Source organism: Capricornis sumatraensis, chromosome 1 (assembly GCF_032405125.1).
Source record: "Capricornis sumatraensis isolate serow.1 chromosome 1, serow.2, whole genome shotgun sequence".
In the NCBI taxonomy this organism is placed as follows: Eukaryota; Metazoa; Chordata; class Mammalia; order Artiodactyla; family Bovidae; genus Capricornis; species Capricornis sumatraensis.
This window is the reverse complement of record NC_091069.1, coordinates 1063932-1086255: the sequence shown is the minus strand read 5'-3', so window position 1 is coordinate 1086255 and position 22324 is coordinate 1063932. Positions and strand designations below refer to the sequence as shown.

Sequence of the window (22324 nt, the reverse complement as noted above, 5' to 3'; positions counted from 1 at the left end):
TTCCAGGGAGTCAGTTTTTACATCAGGTGGCCGAAGTATAGGAGCTTCAACTTTAGCATCAGTCCTTCCAATGAATATTCAGGACTGATTCCCATTAGGAGTGACTGGTTTTGATCTCCTTGTCTAAGGGACTCTCAAGAGTCTTTTCCAACACTACAGTTCAAAATCATCAATTCTTCGATGCTCAGCTTTCTTTATAGTCCAACTCTCACATCCATACATGACCACTGGAAAAACCATAGCTTTGACTAGATGGACCTTTTTTGGCAAAGTAATGTCTCTGCTTTTAATATGCTGTCTCAGTTGGTCATAGTTTCTCTTCCAAGGAGCAAGTATCTTTTAATTTCATGGCTGCAGTCAACATCTGCAGTGATTTTGGAGTCCCCCCAAATGAAGTCAAGGCTATGGTATTTCCAGTGGTCATGTATGGATGTGAGAGTTGGACTGTGAAGAAGGCTGAGACTGAAGAATTGATGCTTTTGAACTGTGGTGTTGGAGAAGACTCTTGAGAGCCCTTTGGACTGCAACGAGATCCAACCAGTCCATTCTGAAGGAGATCAGCCCTGGGATTTCTTTGGAAGGAATGATGCTAAAGCTGAAACTCCAGTACTTTGGCCACCTCATGCAAAAAGTTGACTCATTGGAAAAGACTCTGATGCTGGGAGGGATTGAGGGCAGGAGGAGAAGGGGACGACCGAGGATGAGATGGCTGGATGGCATCACGGACTCGATGGACGTGAGTCTGAGTGAACTCCGGGAGATGGTGATGGACAGGGCGGCCTGGCGTGCTGCAATTCATGGGGTCGCAAAGAGTCGGACACGACTGAGCAACTGAACTGAACTGAAAATAAAGTCTCTCACTGTTTCCATTGTTTCCCCATCTATTTGCCATGAAGTGATGGGACTGGATGCCATGATCTTCATTTTTTGAATGTTGATTTTTAAGCGAGCTTTTTCACTTTCTTCTTTCACCTTGATCAAGAGGCTTTTCAGTTCCTCTTCACTTTCTGCCATAAGGGTGCTGTCATCTGCATATCTGCAGCTATTGACACTTCTCTTGGCAATCGTAATTCCAGCTTTTGCTTCACTGAGCCCAGCATTTCTCATGATGTAATCTGCATATAAGTTAAATAAGCAGGGTGACAATATACAGCCTTGATGTACTCCTTTCCCAATTTGGAACCAGTCTGTTGCTCCATATCCGACTCTAACTGTTGCTTCTTGACCTGCATACAGATTTCTCAGGAAGCAGGTAAGGCAGTCTGGTATTCCCATCTCTTGAAGAATTTTCCACAGTTTGTTGTGATCCACACAGTCAAAGGCTTTGGTGTAGTCAATAAAGCAGAAGTAGATGCTTTTCTGGAATTCTCTTGCTTTTTCTGTGATCCAGTGGATGTTGGCAAGTTGATCTCTGGTTCCTCTGCCTTTTCTAAATTCAGCTTGAACATCTGAAAGTCTCACTTCACATACTGTTGAAGGCTAGCTTGGATAATTTTGAGCATTACTTTGCTTGTGTGCGAGATGAGTGCAATTGTGCAGTAGTTTGAACATTCTTTGGCCTTGCCTTTCTTTGGGATTGGAATGAAAACTGTCCTTTCCATTCCTGTGGCCACTGAAAGTTTTCCAACTTTGCTGGCATATTGAGTGCAGCACTTTCACAGCATCATCTTGCAGGATTTGAAACAGCTCAACTGGAATTCCATCACCTCCACTAGCTTTGTTCGTAATGATGTTCCCTAAGGCCCACTTGACTTCACATTCCAGGATGTCTGGCTCTAGGTGAGTGATTACACCATCGTGATTATCCGGGTCGTGAAGATCCTTTTTGTACAGTTTTTCTGTGTATTCTTGCCACCTCTTCTTAATAGCTTCTGCTTCTGTTAGGTCCATACCATTTCTGTCCTTTATTGAGCCCATCTTTGCATGAAATGTTCCTTTGGTATGTCTAATTTTCTTGAAGAGATCTCTAGTCTTTCCCATTCTATTGTTTTCCTCTATTTCTTTGCATTGATCACTGAGGAAGGCTTTGTATCTCTCCTTGCTATTCTTAGGAACTCTGCGTTCAGATGCATATATCTTTCCTTTTCTCCTTTGCCTTTAGCTTCTCTTCTTTTCCCAGCTATTTGTAAGGCCTCCCCAGACAGCCATTTTGCCTTTTTGCATTTGTTTTTCTTGGGGATGGTCTTGACACTGCCTCTTGTACAATGTCATGAACTTTCATCCATAGTTCTTCAGACACTCTGTCTATGAGATTTAATCCCTTGAATCTATTTGTCATTTCCACTGTAAGGGATTTGACTTAGGTCATACCTGAGTGGTATAGTGGTTTTCCCTAGTTTCTTCAGTTTAAGTCTGAATTTTGCAATTAGGCGTTGATGATCTGAGCCATAGTCAGCTCCCGGTCTTGCTTTTGCTGAATGTATAGAGCTTCTCCTTAACGGACTCTCTTTAATGGGCGGCATTTGGGTACTGGTGTGTGTGTAAAGTTTGGCTCTCTTTTGTCTTGAAAGAGCCTACATTTACAGATGTTCATTTCACTCCACTACCCAGTGTGGAAAGGCACCCTTGCCCTTTCTAACGCTCTTCCTTCCCAAAAGTGATGCCTTTCTGAGTCGCTGTTGAGCCCCGAGCTACCCTGTGGTCCTGTCCTGGCAGCTGGTCTGCGTCCGTTGCTGGAGTCCTGGGCCTATTTCAGCTCAGTCTGAGGGCACCTGTCCATCTCCTCTCCTCTCCAAGTCCTTAGTTCTCCAGGAAGTCTGAAGACAGAGGCTCGAGAGAGATCTTTGGTAGACGCTGGAGTCGTTTACTTACAAGAAATGTGAGGTTTCTATTTTTCATGATCTGTGTGGTTGCCTTTTTTTTTTTTTTTTTTTTGCAGGACTGTACAGAGATTCAGTTTTAATAATGGTCACTATCTCGTGTTACACAGATGTTCTTTAACTACCTTTTTTATAGTTTCATCTTTAGACTTTATAATGTTTGTGAAAAATATAATACAGTTTCAAATATGGTTCTCACGCCGTTAAGCAGAGTTCAGTTCAGTCACTCAGTCATGTCGACTCTTTGCGACACCATGAACCACAGCACGCCAGGCCTCCCTGTCCATCACCAACTCCCGGAGTCCACCCAAACTCATGTCCATTGAGTCGGTGATGCCATCCAGCCATCTCATCCTCTGTAGTCCCCTTCTCCTCCTGCTCTCAGTCTTTCCCAGCATCAGGGTCTTTTCAAATGAGTCAACTCTTCACATCAGGTGGCCAAAGTACTGGAGTTTCAGCTTCAACATCAGTCCTTCTTATGAATACACAGGACTGATCTCCTTTAGGATGGACTGGTTGGATCTCCTTACAGTCCAAGGGACTCTCAAGAGTCTTCTCCAACACCACAGTTCAAAAACATCAATTCTTCGGTGCTCAGCTTTCTTTATAGTCCAACTCTCACATCCATACATGACCACTGGAAAAACCATAGCCTTGACTAGACGGACCTTTTTTGACAAAGTAACGTCTCTGCTTTTTAATATGCTGTCTAGGTTGGTCACAACTTTCCTTCCAAGGAGTAAGCGTCTTTTAATTTCATGGCTGCAGTCACCATCTGCAGTGATTTTGGAGCCCAAAAGAATAAACTGTTTCCCCATCTATTTCCCATGAAGTGATAGGACTGGATGCCATGATCTTCAGTTTCTGAATGTTGAGCTTTAAGCCAACTTTTTCGCTCTCCTCTTTCACTTTCATCAAGAGGCTCTTTAGTTCTTCTTCACTTTCTGCCATAAGGGTGGTGTCATCTGCATATCTGAGGTTATTGATATTTCTCCCAGCAATCTTGATTCCTGCTTGTGTTTCTTCCAGTCCAGCGTTTCTCATGATGTACTCTGCATAGAAGTTAAATAAGCAGGGTGACAATATACAGCCTTGATATACTCCTTTCCTATTTGGAACCAGTCTGTTGTTCCATGTCCAGTTCTAACTGATGCTTCCTGACCTGCATATAGTTTTTTCAAGAGGCAGGTCAGGTGGTCTGGTATTCCCATCTCTTTCAGAATTTTCCACAGTTTATTGTGATCCACACAGTCAAAGGCTTTGGCATAGTCAATAAAGGAGAAATAGATGTTTTCTGGAACTCTCGTGCTTTTTCGATGATCCAGCAGATGTTGGCAACTTCATCTCTGGTTCCTCTGCCTTTTCTAAAACCAGCTTGAATATCTGAAAGTTCATGGTTCATGTATTGCTGAGGCCTTGCTTGGAGAATTTTCACCATTACTTTACTAGCGTGTGAGATGAGTGCAATTGTGCAGTAGTTTGAGCATTCTTTGACATTGCCTTTCTTTGGGACTGGAATGAAAACTGACCTTTTCCAGTCCTGTGGCCACTGCTGAGTTTTCCAAATTTGCTGGCATATTGAGTGCAGCACTTTCACAGCGTCATATTCCAGAATATGAAATAGCTCATCCACTAGCTATGTTCGTAGTGATGCTTTCTAAGGCCCATTTGACTTCACATTCCAGGATGTCTGGCTATAGGTGAGTGATCACACCATCGTGATTATCTGGGTCATGAAGATCTTTTTTGTATAGTTCTTCTGTGTATTCTTGCCACCTCTTCTTAATATCTTCTGCTTCTGTTAAGTCCATACCATTTCTGTCCTTTATTGAGCCCATCTTTGCATGAAATGTTCCCTTGGTATCTCTAATTTTCTTGAAGAGATCTCTAGTCTTTCCCATTCTGTTGTTTCCCTCTATATCTTTGCATTGATCCCTGAGGAAGGCTTTCTTATCTCTCCTTGCTATTCTTTGGAACTCTGCATTCAAATGGGTATATCTTTCCTTTTCTCCTTTGCTTTTCACTTCTCTTCTTTTCACAGCTATTTGTAAGGCCTCCTCAGACAGCCATTTTGCTTTTTTGCATTTCTTTTTCTTGGGGATGGTCTTGCTCCCTGTCTCCTGTACAATGTCATGAACCTCAGTCCATAGTTCATCAGGCACTCTGTCTGTCAGATCTAGGCCCTTAAATCTATTCCTCACTTCCACTGTATAATCATAAGGGATTTGATTTAGGCCATACCTGAATGGTCTAGTGGTTTTCTCCAGTTTCTTTAATTTCAGTCTGAATTTAGCAATAAGGAGTTCTAGTTCTGAGCCACAGTCAGCTCCCGGTCTTGTTTTTGCTGACTGTATAGAGCTTCTCCATCTTTGGCTGCAAAGAATATAATCAGTCTGATTTCAGTGTTGACCATCTGGTGGTCAGATGTAAGCAGAGTAATCTAGCTGTTTCCACAGCCTCTGCTGCAGTCTGAGTGTCTGAGTACCCACTCCCACAGCTAAGGTCCTCTGCGTCAATAACCAACAAAGTCCTGTTGTGCAGCACAGGGAACTCTGCTCCGCATCATGCGGCTACCAGGATGGGGCGGGGTTTTGGGGGGGGAGCATGGTACATGTATGTGTAGGGCTGAGTCCCCCTGTTCACCTGAAACCATTGCAACACTGTTAACTGGCTATACCCCAATAGAAAATTAAAAGTTTAAATTGAAAAAACCAGTGTGTATATATGTATTATATATACCAGTTCAGTTCAGTTCAGTCGCTCAGTCGTGTCCGACTCTTTGCGACCCCATGAATCACAGCACGCCAGGCCTCCCTGTTCATCACCATCTCCTGGAGTTCACTCAGATTCACGTCCATCGAGTCCATGATGCCATCCAGCCATCTCCGTAGTCCCTTTCTCCTCCTGCCCCCAATCCCTCCCAGCATCAGAGTCTTTTCCAATGAGTCAACTCTTCACATGAGGTGGCCAAAGTACTGGAGCTTCAGCTTTAGCATCATTCCTTCCAAAGAACAGCCTGGGTTGATCTCCTTCAGAATGGACTGGTTGGATCTCCTTGCAGTCCAAGGGACTCTCAAGAGTCTTCTCCAACACCACAGTTCAAAAGCATCAATTCTTCGGCGCTCAGCCTTCTTCACAGTCCAACTCTCACATCCATACATGACCACTGGAAAAACCATAGCCTTGACTAGACAGACTTTTGTCAGCAAAGTAATGTCTCTGCTTTTGAATATACTATTTAGGTTGGTCATCACTTTTCTTCCAAGGAGTAAGCGTCTTTTAATTTCATGGCTGCAGTCACCATCTGCAGTGATTTTGGAGCCCAAAAAAATAAACTGTTTCCCCATCTATTTCCCATGAAGTGATAGGACTGGATGCCATGATCTTCATTTTCTGAATGTTGAGCTTTAAGCCAACTTTTTCACTCTCCTCTTTCACTTTCATCAAGAGGCTCTTTAGTTCCTCTTCACTTTCTGCCATAAGGGTGGTGTCATCTACATATCTGAAGTCATTGATATTTCTCCCAGCAATCTTGATTCCAGCTTGTGTTTCTTCCAGTCCAGCGTTTCTCATGATGTACTCTGCATAGAAGTTAATAAGCAGGGTGACAATATACAGCCTTGATGTACTCCTTTTCCTATTTGGAACCAGTCTGTTGTTCCATGTCCAGTTCTAACTGTTGCTTCCTGACCTGCATACAGATTTCTCAAGAGGCAGGTTAGGTGGTCTGGTATTCCCCTCTTCCAGAATTTTCCATATATATATATATATATATATATATATATATATATATATATATATATATATAAGAAGCTCTGATTCTTTGGCCACCTGATATGAAGAACTGACTCATTAGAAAAGACCCTGATGCTGGGAAAGATTGAAGGCAGGAGGAGAAGGGGCCGACAAATGGCTGGATGGCATCACAGACTCAATGGACATGAGTCTGAGTAAGCTCTGGGAATTGGTGATGGACAGGGAGGCCTGGTGTGCCGCAGTCCATGGGGTTGCAAAGAGTCGGACACGACTGAGCAACTGAACTGAACTGATACACATAAATATATAAAACTGAATCACTTTTTGTATAGCAGTAATTAACACTGTAAATCAACTATATTTCAGCAAAATCATTAAAATAAAAAAGTAAAAAGTCATAAAGTGAAAGTAACTTAGTCCTCTCTGACTCTGAGAGCCAGCGGACTATACAGTCCATGAAATCCTCCAGGCCAGATTACTGGAGTGGGTTCTACTCCCTTCTCCAGGGGATCTTCCTAATTCAGAGATCCAACCTGGGTCTCCTGCATTGCAGGCAGATTCTCTACCATCACCAGGGTAGTCATTGGACCTATACATCTGAAAGTCACTCAGTCATGCCTGTCTGTTTGTGAACCAGAGTTGGTACAGTCCATGGGATTCTCCAGGCCAGAATACTGGAGTGGGTAGTTTTTCTCTTTTCTAGGGGATCTTCCCGACCCAGGGATCGAACCCAGGTCCCCCGCATTGCAGCTGACACCCTGATGTGATGGGACTGAGGGGTGGGGCCTTTGGGAGGTGATTACATCATGAGGGTGGAGCCTCATGATGGGAATGGTGGTTTGGTGGTTTAGTTGCTAAGTCATGTCGGACTCTGTGACCCCATGGACCTTAGCCCACCAGGCTCCTCTCCCCATGGGATTTTCCAGACCAGAATCCTGGAGTGGGTTGCTATTTCCTTCTCCAGGGGATCTTCCCCCCACAGGGCTTGAACCTGGGTCTCCTGCATTGCAGGCGGTCTCTTTACTGACCAAGCCACCAGGGAAGCCCAGTGGGTCTGCTTCCAGCAACCGCTTTTTTCTGCTGTCTCTCTCACCTAGTCTTCATCTCCCAGGTGTTTTTCAGGAAATCCTGCTTGAAAAATTAATGAACAAGGTTAATGGGAAGGTTGGGATGATGCTTTTGTCTTTCACCGTCGTTTTCTCCCATCAGGCATCTGGGAGGCTGGTGGTCAGGTGGGGACCCTGACCACCAACAGTTCTACCTGTTGCTTCCTGGCCTGCATACAGGTTTCTCAAGAGGCAGGTCAGGTCATCTGGTATTCCCATCTGTTTCAGAATTTTCCACAGTTTATTGTGATCCACACAGCCAAAGGCTTTGGCATAGCCAATAAAGCAGAAATAGATGTTTTTCTGTAATTCTCTTGTCAAGAGTGTATCTCTATTACCCTTTAATAAAACTGTGCTACACGAAAAGCTCTGAGTAGTCAAGCCTTGCCTCTGGCCCTGGATCGAAATCCTCTCCTCTGGAGGTCACGAATCCCGGCGTAGCACACGACTTACCACAGCAACCTTTCACTGGTACCACCAACCCAGTGCCAAAGCATACCAGCGCACCCTCCAAATGCAGCCACAGCACCCCTGCCTGTTCCGTCACTGAAACACCCTCTAAACCTTAGCAGACGCTCTCCTGGAAGGCTGGCTCCCAACCAAGCAGGAAGGCCGTGTGTCCACTGCGCTGACATCCTTGCCCGGGCCCTCCCAGTGCAATCAGAAGAACTGAAGCTCCCGCCAGGCTTCAAGGCACAGAATGCTGTGGCCGGAGACACTAACTTACAGCCCAACCCTTGCCTGACCCTCAGATCCAGCCACTTGGGCCTCCTGAAGCTTATCAAATAGGCCAGGGCTCAGGCCCACGTGGTTGAGGGTCCTCTGCTTGACCCTCTCCATCCCCGCCCCCATTCTGTCTTCCTGACCTCCCCCTAGGTTTGTTAACCAACGGCTCTGTCAGGGGTAGGGGCTCTGACTCCTCCGTGGGACCGCCAGCTCCGAGCACAGGACCAACACCAAGTATGCGTTCACAGTACTTGGGCAGTTAACTCACTAAGCCACCTCATGTTCCGTGGTCGTCTCCAGTACAGGTAATCCCTTAAGCGAAGCCCACCCCAACAAATTACTAACAGTAATCAGGTCTCTAAGAGCTTGGAGATAACGCAGGCGACCCAAGCCAGGCTCGCGGCGAGGAGCGCGCGCCCCCGCCTGCGTCCCCCGCGGAGCCCGGCGCCAGGAGCGCGCGCAGGCCCAACCCCTCCGCGCTGGCCCCGCCGCGCGCTCCGGCCGGAGCAGGCCCCGCCCCTCTCCAGCCGGCCCTCCCTCTGCCCGGCCCCGCCCCTCCGCCCCGGCCCGCCCAGACCCCGCCCAGCGCCCCGCCCCTTCCCATCCGGCCCCGCCCTCCGCCGGCCCGGTGTAGGTCAGCCCGCCGGCTCCCCGCGCCGCGCCAGCCATGGTGAACCTGGGCCTGTCCCGGGTGGACGACGCCGTGGCCAGCAAGCACCCGGTGAGAAGGCCGGCCTGGACGCGGGCCCCGACCTCCGAAGCTGACCTGAGCGGGGCGGGGGCCTCGATGGGAGTACCCTCATCAGGGAAGCGAAGAGGGACAGAGGTGTGGGACCCTCTTGCGGTTGCGGTGGAGGCCTCCTGCCTGGGTGGGCACGGGGGCAGGCGGGGAGTGTCTGGGCCCCCAGGGCCTCACGATGAGTGGTCCTCTCCCCCGGGGCCGGAGTGCGCCCTAGGGAGGGACAGGAGGGGCAGGGAACTGAACCTTCAACCCCTTCCCCCTCCCAGGGACTAGGCGAGTACGCCGCGTGCCAGTCGAATGCTTTCGTGAAGGGCGTTTCCGCCTTTGTCACAGGTAGGCTGGGTCCGGGGTGTGAGCAGGTCGCACCCTGACTCCCCAGCAAGTGGCGCCAGGTCACCAGCCCGCAGTGCTGGGAGGCTGGCAGGTGCTGCGGGCACGTGGACTCTGCCGCGGTGGTCCCCTGGCCGGCCCCGAGGACAAGCTGGCTGATGGGGACCGTGGCTCTTGGCAGGCACCGGCGCGACCTTCGGCCTGCAGATGCTCGTTCAGAGGAAGCTTCCATACCCCTTTCAGTGGAAGGTGCTGCTGGCTGTGGGTGGGTACTCCAGCCTGGGACCCCTGAAAGGCACCCCAGTTGCCACTGGCTCTTCAGCAGAAGTGGGTTCCCACTGGGGGTGGGTGGCTGTGGTTCTGGGCATGCCCATCCCCCTGACCCCTGACCCCTGCTCCCCAGTCGCAGGCTCAGTAGCCAGCTACTGGGTGACACGTGTGGAGTCGCAGAAATGCAGCAACCTCTGGCTCTTCCTGGAGACAGGGCAGCTCCCCAAAGACATGGGCACAGGTGAGAGCCCCCAGGGCAGCAGGAGGCAGAACCAAGGCTGCAGTGCCCAGAGTTGGAGGCAGCAAGCCCAGGCCCAAGGTGTGGACTGCACAGGCCTGTCCCTGTGACATGCACACGAGGGGCGGGGCTGGAAGGAGAGGGCCCGTGTGCAGGAGGGAGACGCAGGAGGGGCTGGGTGGCCCTGGGGGAGTGAGTGCAGAGGGAGGAGGGCAGACGCCCCAGGAAGAGCAGCTGGATGGAAAGGCCCTGCATCGGACACCAGGCTGGCTGATCTCAGGTCTGGCCTCCACGGCCTGCACCCCTCCTGTTCCAAGCCTCAGTGTTTGCCTCCAGAAAATGGGCACAGGAACTGGAAACAGCTTTGGGGTGTGGTTCTAGCTGTCTTCTCTGCCTCCTACAGATCGGCGCAGCTAGGAGAGCTCCAGCCGGGCACAGAAGACCTGGGGCCAGACAACTCTAGAACACAGCCCTTGGCACCTCTGCACCCCAGGTTGGCCCTCCCCACACCTGTGGCCCCCACACACAGGCATGACCAGGTCTGTTGAACCTGTGCAGACTGCTCCTGCCCAGCCTGGCCGCCTGGGAGCTCAAGCCAGGAGACTCCGTTCCTGGGGTGGCTGTCCTGCAGGTGGACACAGCGCCAGAGAGGACCAGCATGCCTCATGCACCTTTGGGGGCAGCCCTGGAGCATGGAGGGGGCTTCTGCACTCTGCTGCTGACACTCCCTTTCTGGCCCCTGCATCTCCCACCCACCCCAGAGATGACAGTTCCCCTGGGGGCTGGGGAACTAATAAACACCTTGCCCTGTTTCCCACCTAAGTTCTAAAGCAGTCAGGCAACAAGTCGGAGCAGTAAGAAGATGAGAGAAACGTCTCCTTGGAACCACACCACTGAGGGGAGGAGGCACCAGGGCAGTTCTGAATCTGAACCCCAGAATTAGACATCTGGCGGGCCCCACGTGCTCTCCACACGGGCTGGGGGTGGGGGGAGGCACAGAGCAGATGTGTGCAGCCAAATAGCACCTGCTCTCAGGACAGGCGGGCCGGAAGTGGCCACGCCCACCCACCGACCATTCCAACCCACCTATGAGATTAAGTCACTTCTCTCTGGGGGAGGAGGAAGTGAGGGGTGCAGGGGACCAGAGCCAGCCTGTGCCTGGAGCTCCGTCCACATGGAGGAAGGCTCCTGAGTGGGCAGGACTGTCCCGCTCAGCCACAGCCCACAGAGGGACAGGGAGCGGAAGACAAGACCCGACACCCGGGCAGAGCCATCGTCCTTTCCAGCAGGCTCCTCCGGAGCACTGAGGGTGCACCTCCCAGGGCCTCGCTGCTCCAGGCCCAGCCCCGCCCTGCTGGCCTGGCCCATCACTCAAAAGAACATCTATTGCACACTTCTGTGCACCAAGGAATCTGTGTGTAGGGAGGCAAATGGTAACCGTGGCACGTCAGCTAGAGTTGGCGTTTTCTTTCATGTAGAAGTCCAAGTGCGTGGCCTGAGGCCAACAAGGAGTCAGGAACCCAGGCTCCTTTTACCGTGCTCTATCCTGTAAGGGCCCCCCTTCCAAATCTACCTCATGGTGCCAGGCAGCTGTACCAGCTCCAGCCATCACATCTTCATCCCTGTGAAGAGGAAGGAGAAAGGGAGAGGAGGAGAGGGATTCGCTCACCACTGCTGCATTCACTCCATTGGCCAGAACTAAGTCAGGAGGGGCGCCTGGTGCAAAGGCGCCTGGGAGGGCGGCCTTGCTCCAGGCAGCCATGTGTCCCCATGATCTCTATCTGAAGAGGAGAGGGCTAGTACCAGGGAACAGGCTCTGCATCACACCTGGGGGAAGAGGGGCAGCGAAGGAGTAGACGGTGCCCATGGCAGGTCCTTCCTGAGGGGAAGACCTGCGCTCTGAGGGAGGGCAGAGGATGGACTTGGAGTTTCAGAGGGGACTGAAAACCAAGAGTGAGCGGAAAGGAAAAGGGTCTGTGTGAGCGGTCACAGGAAAAGGTGCGCGCTGTAACAGCACGTGGGTGAAGGCCATTGCTGTGGCTGAACTGTCTCCCCCAGGTTCACGGTGTGCAGCCCTGACGCCCAGGACCTCAGGCTGTGGCTGCATCTAGAGACAGGGCCTTTGGAGGGGATGCTGTTGATCAGTCACTCAGTCATGTCCGGCTCTTTGCGACACCGTGGACTGTAGCACGCCAGGCCTCCCTGTCCTTCACCGTCTCCCAGTGTTTCCTCAAACTCATGTTCAATGAGTTGGTGATGCCATCCACCCATCTCATCCTCTGTCACCCCCTTTTCCTCTTGCCCTCAACCTTTCCCAGCATCAGGGTCTTTTCTAATGAGTCGGCTCTTTGCATCAGGTTGCCAAGGTACTGGAGCTTCAGCTTCAGCATCAGTCCTTCCAGCAAATATTCAGGGTTGATTTCCTTTAGGATGGACTGGTTTGATCTCCTTGCTGTCCAAGGGACTCTCAAGAGTTTTCTCCAGCACCACAGTTCGAAAGCTTTCTTTGGTGCTCAGCCTTCTTTAAAGAGGTAACTAAATTAAACGGGGATGGGCCCTCATCCCATCAGACTGGTGTGCTTATCAGAGCAGATTAGGACCCAGAGAGTCCAAGGTAAGGACCCCATGAGGACACAGCAGGAAGGCGGCATCTGCCAGCCTGGGGGAGAGGCCTCCGCAGAAGCCAGGCCTGCAACACCTTGATCTCAGACTGCCAGCCTGCAGGTCGCACGACAATAAATCCCTGTGTTTTAGCTGCCGGGACTGTGGTGCTTTGTTTCGGCAGCCCTGGCAAACTCATGCAGGTTGGGAAAAGTACCCCAGCTGGTGCGCACCCCCTGGAACCCCAGGCTTGAGCCACGTGGCTGTAAGGCAGGCTTGAACTGGGGTGCAGAGGGAGGGCACTGGCCCCTCCTGCAGTCAGCTGAAGTTGCTGAAACTCACTCTGTTACGTCCAACTCTTTGCGACCCCACGGACTGTAGCCCACCAGGCTCCTCTGTCCATGGGGATTCTTCAGGCAAGAATACTGGAGTGAGTTGCCATGCCCTCCTCCAGGGGATCATCCCCACCCAGGGATCGAACCCAGGTCTCCCGCATTGCAGGCTGATTCTTTACCGTCTGAGCCACTTGGGAGGCCAGATTTATTTCTGGAGTAAGTGAGAGCTACAGCCAGATTCAGGACATCGCCAGAGAAGTAGGGGTCGAGCAGAGAAGGTCACTGAGAGATGAGGGGTAGTGAGGGCTGAGCTTGGGGGTCTCATGAGCCGGGTCCCCAGGGTGTGGTTTGGGGTGGGGTGAGGGAATGGAGCCCTGTAGGCAGTGAGAGGTTGGCAGTGTTTCAAGGCTCCATGGAGGACCATGGGGGTGCGGGGAGGACGGGGAGGGTGCAGTGTGAAACCACAGGTCACCCTGCGGAAGACAGCGACGCTGACCAGGGCAGCACTCCTGAGCAGAGAGCACCGGGGAGACTCGTGTCTGGGGAATCAACCCTGAGGCTGGCTGGGGGCAGAGGGTGGGGTCACCAGGGAGGGCTGGGAATTCCTGGGTTCCCTGGGCATTGAGAACCTCGGTCCCTGTCACAATGGGCCAGGATTCCAGGGCCATCTAAACTAAGGTTCTGCGGAGCAGGCTCAGCACAGAGAGGGCGGGAGGCACGGAGGGGTCCTGGAGGACCCCCAGGGCCACCATGAAGATCCGCAACGAGGCGGAGATGGAAGAGCAGATCCAGGAGCTGAAGACCATCACTCGGCTCCAGGGTGCGCCTGCCACCGGTGACTCGGGGCTCCAGGTGCAGGACTGTCGGTCCTAACGCAGAGGCGGCCCAGGGCAGGCTGGCTAGGGGCCAGGCCACTGCTCATCCGCAAGCAGAGCTGGGAGAATGGATGGGAAGGGTCTGCCATGGGGAGGGGCTGGAGAAGCTGGGGGCTTCAGAGAGCTTTGTGAGTGTAGTGGGCCCAAAGCCAGAGGGGACAGGAGCGTCTGGGAGTGATGACAGGTCTGCCCATCCTGGCTTCCACCTGCCCCCCCCACCCAGCCACCCAGCAACACTGTACCCTGAACGCTGTCCGGATGAGCACCGATGGACAGCAAAGCGGGCCCCCATGCGGGCTGGGAGGAAGCTGCATGCGCTTAGAGGCAGCAAACTCATGACCCCACTCCGGGCCGCCGCGGCCACCCGGGAATCCAGGCCTGGCCCTCTGCCAACATCCCACTGCCCTGCCCTGCCCTGCCCCTCCCCCGCCCGCAGAGCAATGTCGGGCGCTGCAGATCCAGTCAGTGAAGGAGAAGACAGTCAAGAACAAGGCCACGCTGGCTCTCCTGCGCAGCAACATCCGCCGCAGGTCCCAGGAGTGGGCTTTGGCCAAGAAGGTGAACTCGGGGCCCCTCCTGCTGCCTGATGGCTGGGGGCGGGGGGCGCACGCTGTAATAGCCTCTCCCCTCAACACAAGTGGACAGCCGGCCCCTGCTTTCCCCATGCTGACCCCACCACCCACCTCAGGGGGCCCAACTCGGGGCCCTTTCTGGGGCTACCCGCTATGGCACCCACTGAGCGGACACGGGAACCCTCCTCTCTGGACCCCATCACATCCGAGCGGGGATGACCCGATGGCGCCTGCAGCACTCTGCCCTTTGCGGCCCCAGGAGCTGGGTCTTGCTGCGCAGAAGGGGCCCCGGGAGAGGGCCTGGAGGGGCCGGCGGCCGGGTGAACGCAGAGGGGACGGGCCCCCAGCTCAGCCGCCGCCGCTCCACAGTACGACCAGTGGACCATCTCCAGGGCCTGTGGGAAGGACGTGCCCATGAGGCTGGCGAACAGCCGCTGCACCATGGAGGTAGGCGGCGGGACGGCCCCTCCGCGCCGCCCAGCCGGTGCACTACACTAGGAGGTGGAGCCGGTGGGCAGCGGAGCGAGCGCCCAGCTCCAGGGGCCCTTTTGGGCCCCCACGGGCTCCGTGGCCCCCCGCGCACCCACTCGCGGGTCGTGCCCTCCCCGACGCAGGTGGCGCGGGAGAAGCTGCGCAAGTATGTTTTCGACCGCGTGAACGTGCACAACGTGCTGATCCACTTGGTGCGGCGGCGCGGGCGGAAGCTGGAGAGTATGCAGCTGGAACTGGCCGGCCTGAAGAGCCAGCCCGACGCCACCAAGGAGGAGCTGCGCCTGCAGCAGGTGGGCCCGAGGGGCGGGGCTGAGGGGGGCGGGGCCCTGGGGAGGCGGGGCTCGTGCCGGCCCGGGGCTGCGTGGGGCGGGGCTAGGCGAGACCCCTCCCCTTGGAAGAGGGGCCAGCCCCGCCCCCGTGAGCCTCTGGGCTCCCAGGTGGCCTGTCCCCAAGGCACTCTCAATGTGCCCTCCACCCGCCAACCCCAGGTCATCCGTCAGCTGGAGAACAACATAGAAAAGACGACGATCAAGATCACCACAAGCCAAAATATCCACTTCCTGTATATGGACCTGCTGGACCACCTGAAGAAGGTGAGCCCCTCACCCCGCATCCCAACACCTGCTGCCGCATCCGGGTTCCAGGGAGCCTAACCGGGCTTGAAGGGCGGGAATCTCAGGCCCCAGGCTGTGTGCGACTGGGATCTCCTTGGGGGCGGGGTCCTCCAGGGCAGGGCACCCCCCCCACACAGCCTTACACCTCTCCTCGAGCCTGAGTGACCCCTAGAAAGAGTGAGCCCTGCTTTGGGCGTCAGCGGAGCAGTGGCACCTTGTAGGTGGGAAAGAATTTATTTTCTGCTCTAAAAGGCGGGTCATGTACTATGTCAGAATTTTTACTTTGCCCCATCATTTTTCATGGCCCAGCTTCTGGGGGCAAGAGACGAATCCAGCACCCTCAGGAAGTCCCCTCACACCATCCAGGGCTAGCCACCTCTGCACAGGCCAGTAGCCTGGGCTTGCTGCCAGGCTTCTTCCAAGCCAGCCCCCAGGCTCCCTGCCGAGGAGACAGGGGGAAGCCCCAGGGGCCTTGAGCCCTCCTAAGAGGCAACCTCCCTTCACTGGAGGCCCCCCCAGACGCCCACAGAGCAGAGCCCAGGCACCTGCCACAGGCCAGACGGCCAGAAGACGGGAGGAGGACAGGGCCCCTCTGCCATCTGGATGCATTCTCTCTTCCCAGCGGTCCCTTCTTGCCTTTTTAGAACATGTGCATTAAAAACAGTAACTCCCGTCATCACCCGCATTTTTTTGTTGGTTGCATGGCAAAGCATTTGCGTTCTTAGTTCCTTGACTAGGGATCAAACCGGTGCCTATTCCAGTGGGCCACTGGACCACCAGGGTAGTCCCCACATCCATTAAAATAAAAAACCAACTTTCTGGGAGCCCAGTGGTTAGGACTCCACGCTCCCAACGCAGGGGCACCTGTTCAATCCCTGGCCAGGGAACTAAGACCCCACATGCCACGTGACACAACCCCCCCAAAAAAGTAGACATTAAAAACACTATATATTCTTTAAAAATAAATTTTTTAAAACAGTAGAGAGTCTACATAGTAGTTATCAACAACAAAATACTAAAAGCTAAGATGTCTTGGACATTTGGGGACCTGACCCCGTGTTAAATAATACATCACTCTACCGTCTCAATCCATCCTGACAGCAACCCCTTGAAACAGCCATCATTACCTTGTTTCACATGGGGAAACTCAGGCTAAGTGGCTTTCCTACGGTCCTGCACTAGCTGGTCAGGTTAGCCTTGGCCCTGAGTCCTGAGTCTGACCCCACACCATCTACTTCACTTCAGAGAGCAGTCAGCCTCCTGGGGCTCCAGGGGCACCTCTCAGGCAGCCGGACTCCCCATCACAACTTCTTAGGAAGTGAAGTGTCTCTGGGTTCTGGCCCTGGGCAGGGAGAAAGTCCACCAGCAGGAGGCCGTTTTCCCTCTCAAAACCTTCCTTTAACCTGCTTTGGGCCTGGCTGGGGCCGAAGGCCAGGCCCCACTTGTCCTCTGGGCTCACACAGTCTGGGGTGAGGAGTAGAAAGCAGGCATGGTCCACTCTGGGGGACAGAGGAGAATCAGGAAGGGGCCAGGGGAGCCAGCCTGGGACGGGCCTGCGGCTCCTGGGCCGCCAGGCACTCTGCTCCCCTGCCCTTGCCCCTGTGCTGCAGAAGCTGGCAGGATACCCCACAGAGCTGGACAAGCTGCAGAATCTCGTGAGCAACTACTGCTTGGAGCTGTCGGACATGACGGTCATGTCCCAGGACGCCATGATGATTACGGATGAGGTCAAGGTCAGCTCCCAGGCTGGGGCCCTGCAGGGCTATCTTGCAAACTGTCTGGCCCAGGGCCCACCTGGACACCCCTGCCCACACCTTGCCGAGGAGTCCAGTGGCTACCCTGCCAGCCTGCTCTCCTCATCCCCTATGAGTCTGGGCAGATGGAGTCCCACCAGACACAGAATCCAGGAAGCAGACGGAGGAGGCAGAGATTTGGCCTGGCCAGGGCAGGTGTCACCCCTTCACCCCATCTGTGCTGAGGCCCCTGAAAGGCCTGTGTACCCCCCTCTTCATGAAGCGGGGCCACCCTAGGGTGTGGACCTGATGGGAGGGCCAGTGCACAAGTGGGTTCTGGGGGTGGAGATTGGGCAGCACAGTCTGGGGGTGTAACAGGGCCAAAAGGAGCCACGGGGGCTGGAGCCCCCATGTGGGACAGCAGGTGGCCCCCGGGGAACCTGGAGGCCTGGGAGGAGATGGAGGGGACAAAGGATCAGATTCGAGTTCCCAAACAGTGCGCTGTGACTGCAGAGACCAGAGGGCCAGGGTCGAGACGCTGGTCATGGGGGCCAGACTCCACGTGGTGGAGAGGAACTCAAGGCCTTTAAGAAGTCGCCCTGATGAGGGGTGGGGCGAGTTACATGTGCAGGCCAAGGGAGGGCGCAGCGTCTGGGACGCGTGAGCAGATGGGGGGGGGGGGGCGCGGAAGGCCAGTAGATGGAGCCACCAGAGCCGGGCGTGCTGGGAGACAGGTGGTTTGGGGAAAGATGATGAGCTTTTGTTTAGACACATGGAGTCCACTTTAGTGAGTTCTAAGGGGAGCTAGCAAGGTCTACAAGATGGCAGAGTAGAAGGATGTGAGCCAAAGGTCCGTCTGGTCAAAGCTATGGTTTTTCCAGTAGTCATGTATGGATGTGAGAGTTGAACTATAAAGAAAGCTGAGCACAGAAGAATTGATGCTTATGAACTGTGGTGTTGGAGAAGACACTTGAGAGTCCCTTGGACTGCGAGGAGATCACACCAATCAATCCTAAAGGAAATCAATCCTGAATATTCATTGGAAGGACTGATGCTGAGGCTGAAGCTCTGATACTCTGGCTACTTGATGCAAAGAACCGACTCACTGGAAAAGACTCTGATGCTAGGAAAGACTGAAGGCGGGAGGAGAAGGGGGTGACAGAGGATGAGACGGTTGGATGGCATCACCAACTCAGTGGACATGAGTTTGAGCAAGCTCCAGGAGTTGGTGATCGACAGGAAGGCCTGGCGTGCTGCAGTCCGTGGAGTCACAGAGTCAGACACGACTGAGGACTGAACTGACCTGAAGGGGAGCTGGCAGAGGCGACAGAGAGATCCCAGGTGGAGAAGTGTAATACAAGGGAGGGCTCAGAGGCCAGGAGAGGGGACACAGGTGGAGCATCGCAAATCAGGAAGACACTGGCTTAGCAGCCCACAGGCCTTAGTGGGACAGACCCCCGCCCCTTCCCCATGTCCCCAGATGAACATGAGGCAAGGGGAGGCCACCTTCATCGAGGAGCGCCGGGCACGAGAGAACCGGCTGAACCAGCAGAAGAAGCTGATCGACAAGATCCACACCAAGGAGACCAGCGAGAAGTACCGCCGGGTGAGCCAGGCCGTCTGGGCACTGCCCTCCGGGGCCCCCAGCTCCTCAGCCCCGCCAAGGACACCCCTCACCACCCCAAACCACCTGTCTCCAGGGCCGGCAGGACTTGGACTTCCCCTCCAACCTGATGGGTCCGGAAATTCTGAAAGGTAAGAGCTCAGCTCCCACCGCCCCAGCCAAGGTCCGGAGAGGTCGGTCACCATGAGGCTGGGCATCACCTGCAGTGGCCAGGGTGAGGGAGACTGATAAACCCCAACCCCTCCCTGGCGGGACCCGCACAGGCGCACACCAATGGCCACAGCACTCGCTTCAAGCTGCTGCTACTGGCTCTGGGCTCTCGGTCAGGTGTGGCTAACCCCACCCCCGCACCCCGCCTCTCAGCTGTAAAATGCACTCAGCAATGGCACCCCCGGAACCCAAGCCCCTCTGAGAAGCTCCACTAAGCCCTGCTGCACCAGCCGCTTCTGGTTCTCCTCTGGATGAAGCCACTCGAGGGCTGACTGAGGAGGGAGCCAGTTAAGACAGAGGCGACTCTGAAGGGTACCCAGCTCTTGGGTAACCTCCCCTGAGGACGTGGGGGGCATCTGACGGCCCGCACAGAGCTCCCATGCCCTCCCTGCACGCTGGCTATCCTTCCCCTCTGCTGCACCCAGTGAGGAAGAGAGAGGCCTCCAAGGCTGACGTCGAATACGAAACGAATGTGACTGCTCTGGTGGAGAAGGTCAAGACTGCCGTGCAGCGCTCCCACCTCTGGGTACTACTCCCTGACTCCTGGGTGTGGGCAGAGGGGCAGGGGAGGGACCCGTCCCCAGCCCAAGGCCCGGCTGAGCCCGGCCAGGCTCTGCAGACACCTTTGCGTGAATGGACACACAAAGCAGCCACAGATCAGAGTGGAGGGCCTCCTGGGACGCAGCCAGCAAACCTGAGCTGTGGTCCAGGGTCACACAGAGCCCACGGGAAATTGATTAAACCCCGAGGGGGTGGCCTCCACCTCCGACTCCTTCCCCTTCCCAAACCAACAGCAGCTGCCTCTCCACCTGACCCCCCTTTTACTTTAATCCGCTCTGAGATTATTATTAGCAAACCTTGAGCTCCTGTCCATGGTCCTGACATAAGCTTGTCCCCCACCTCGGACAAGCGACTCAGAGCCACTCGGCCTCTTGGCGGTGGTCTCTCCGGCTCTCCGTTGGGGTCGTCTGCCCGCTCTGCCTGTCGTGAGGGTGGCATGCAAGAACACACACCGAGGGCCTCGCGGGCCCTCAACACACTGCCGTGGTCGACGCTACTGACCACTGGGGGCCAGAAGAACCAGCTGCCTCCTGGCTCACAGCTGCTGCTCACCCCACTGGCCCTGCCAGGACATTGCTGGCCGGTTCCTGGCTCAGAAGGGCACGGAGGAGAACCTGGAGCTGCAGAAGGAGGACTGTGAGGAGAGGCGGGCGCAGCTGGAGGCCTTGATGAAGAAGCTGGAGATAGAGGAGGCCACGCTCAAGTTCCACCAGACGCCCAGCTCCGTCAGGTACGCGGGTGGTCCGGCGTCTCTCCGCACTGACAGCACCAGGCTTGGAGCTGAGCAGGCTCGCTGCCTCAGGGCCTGGCAAGGGCGCCCCCCGCGCCCACGTGTTAGCTCTTGAGCCCAAAGTAGCACAGCACTTGCTCAGGACCCCACCGCTGCGCCCTCGGTCTGCCACCTCCCACCCTCATCCTCAACAGCTTCAAGTCTGTCGAGAAGAAAATGAATGATATGCTGAAGGAGGAGGAAGAGCGGCTGCAGCTGGCTCACAGCAAGGTGACCAAGAGGCAGAAGCTGCTGCTGACCATCCAGACCGGCATCGACAACCTCTACATCCGCTTGATTGGCATCCCCCTGCCCACAGGCCAGGTACCAGCGGAGCTGGGAGGAGCCCCCAGCACAGAGGGTCCCTGGGAGGGGCCAGGGCGAGACAACTGGTTCCTCCCCGCTACAGAAGGAAGCAGCGCCCTCGACCACCCTGGACACGTACAGCAAGCTGGCGTACTGCGAGGCGAGGCTGCTATACCTGGCTGACCGAGTGCAGACGCTGGCTGGAACGGAGGAGGTAGCCCTGGGCCAGGGGTGCCTGCACGCCCCACCTGCCCCAAGGCTCACCGGCCCCGTGCCCTGCAGGTCAACAACAAGGTGAGGGATGTGCTGGAGTCCTCTACCCTGAAGGAGAAGCAGAACACCAGGATCAGCTTTGAGGAGACGGAGGAGGACGTCATAGGTACAGGAGGCCCAGCAGCTGGAGAGGAGGCGGGGGCAGGTGGCTGGCCTGAGCTGTGCAGAGGCAGGGGCTAGGGGTGGCGCTAGCTGCATACGACCAGGGTGGCCTGGAGGGACAGTGGGGGCTAAAGCAATGGGGAGGCCGCGTCAGCTGCACCCACGGGATTTTAACCGATGGAGGTGATGACAAGGCACCAGTGCCAGTAGGCAGGCAGCGGGGCCTAGGCCAGGGCCCCTACGGGCAGGGCAGGGCACACAGTTTAAGACCCTTCCATTCTAAAAATTCTGGCGCGTTTGGGGCCTCCGGGCTTTCCTCCTCTTGTCTGGCACCTGGCCCTGAGGGATTCAGGCTTGGCGTATAGGGTAGATATTAGCAGTCGAGTGTGGGCTCCGGAAGGACTGGGGGAACCCTGGGCTGTCTCTCTCCCCGGGTGTGCGAGACCCCAAACGCCAGACAGAGAGTAAGAAATACACGTCGTTGGTACAACGGGCCCTGCCGTAAAAGGGCGCCGGAGGACAGCCCAGGATCTGGGGACACAGGCGGGGCAGAGGGGCTACGGGCGCGGCTGCCCTCCCCCTCCTTCCTTGCAGAGACCTTCCAGTTCGCCGACGTGGACCACAGTTACGTGCCCTCGCGGGCCGAGATCAAGAGGCAGGGTCAGCGGCTGATGGAGGAGAAGCTCAAGGTGGCCAAGAAGAAGAAGAAGTGACCGGAGGAGGAGGAGGCCGCCCTGCCCCACACCCCGCCCCCACGCTTGCATTGGCTACACAAATAAACATTTTTCCAGGACTTCGGGGCGCCGAGGGGACGCGGATGCAGGGCATCACGTGCGGAAGTGTGCAGGGGAGTGGGATGCTCGGTGTGGGTCTGGGCTCTGGGATGCAGGGGCGCGGGTGAGTAGGGGGGTCCAGGCCGGGGCACGGACGGGGATCCGGACTGAGCTGAAATCCGGGGGACAAACTCGTAAGGCGGAACTGCAGAGTCTGAGGCCCTTTGCCTGCACCGCGCCGCCCTCCCGTAACCCTCGCGGTGCCCGGTACCCGCGCGCCCCGCGCCCCGCGCCCGCAGCATTCTGCGCATCCGCGCCTCGCGAGCCGCACTCCCGTGACCCTCGCGGCGCCCCGTAGCCGCACGCCCCGCGCCCGCGACGCTCTGCGCACGCGCGCTGCACTCCCGTGGCCCTCGCGGCGCCCCGTAGTGCGCGCCCCGCTGAGCCGGCGCCAAGATGGCGGCGCTGGCGAGCACAGAGCGGCCGCGCCGGGGGCC

The 22324-nt window shown here is 55.5% G+C and overlaps 2 protein-coding genes across 4 annotated transcripts; both read left to right on the top strand.

The window, feature by feature from the left end:
- Window positions 1-9026: 9026 nt before the first annotated feature.
- TMEM141 (transmembrane protein 141) lies at window positions 9027-10739 on the top strand. Of its 3 annotated transcripts, none has more exons than XM_068984156.1 (5): window positions 9027-9128; window positions 9416-9482; window positions 9661-9744; window positions 9883-9990; window positions 10391-10739. In XM_068984156.1, exons 1-5 carry the CDS (start codon window positions 9075-9077, stop codon window positions 10402-10404), a joined length of 327 nt encoding a protein of 108 aa, XP_068840257.1. In that variant the 5' UTR covers window positions 9027-9074; the 3' UTR covers window positions 10405-10739. The 3 variants fall into 3 exon arrangements, with proteins under 3 accessions (XP_068840257.1, XP_068840251.1, XP_068840266.1); XM_068984150.1 differs by having other exon boundaries at window positions 9046-9233; XM_068984165.1 differs by lacking the exon at window positions 9883-9990 and having other exon boundaries at window positions 9046-9233.
- A 2934-nt stretch (window positions 10740-13673) lies between these two features.
- CCDC183 (coiled-coil domain containing 183) lies at window positions 13674-21767 on the top strand. The gene is made up of 14 exons (XM_068984222.1): window positions 13674-13743; window positions 14235-14356; window positions 14740-14817; window positions 14985-15152; window positions 15351-15455; window positions 17087-17209; window positions 18690-18815; window positions 18910-18964; window positions 19469-19569; window positions 20174-20334; window positions 20529-20697; window positions 20783-20893; window positions 20962-21058; window positions 21649-21767. The coding sequence occupies exons 1-14, from the start codon at window positions 13674-13676 to the stop codon at window positions 21765-21767; spliced, it is 1605 nt and encodes a 534-aa protein (XP_068840323.1).
- Window positions 21768-22324: the final 557 nt, after the last annotated feature.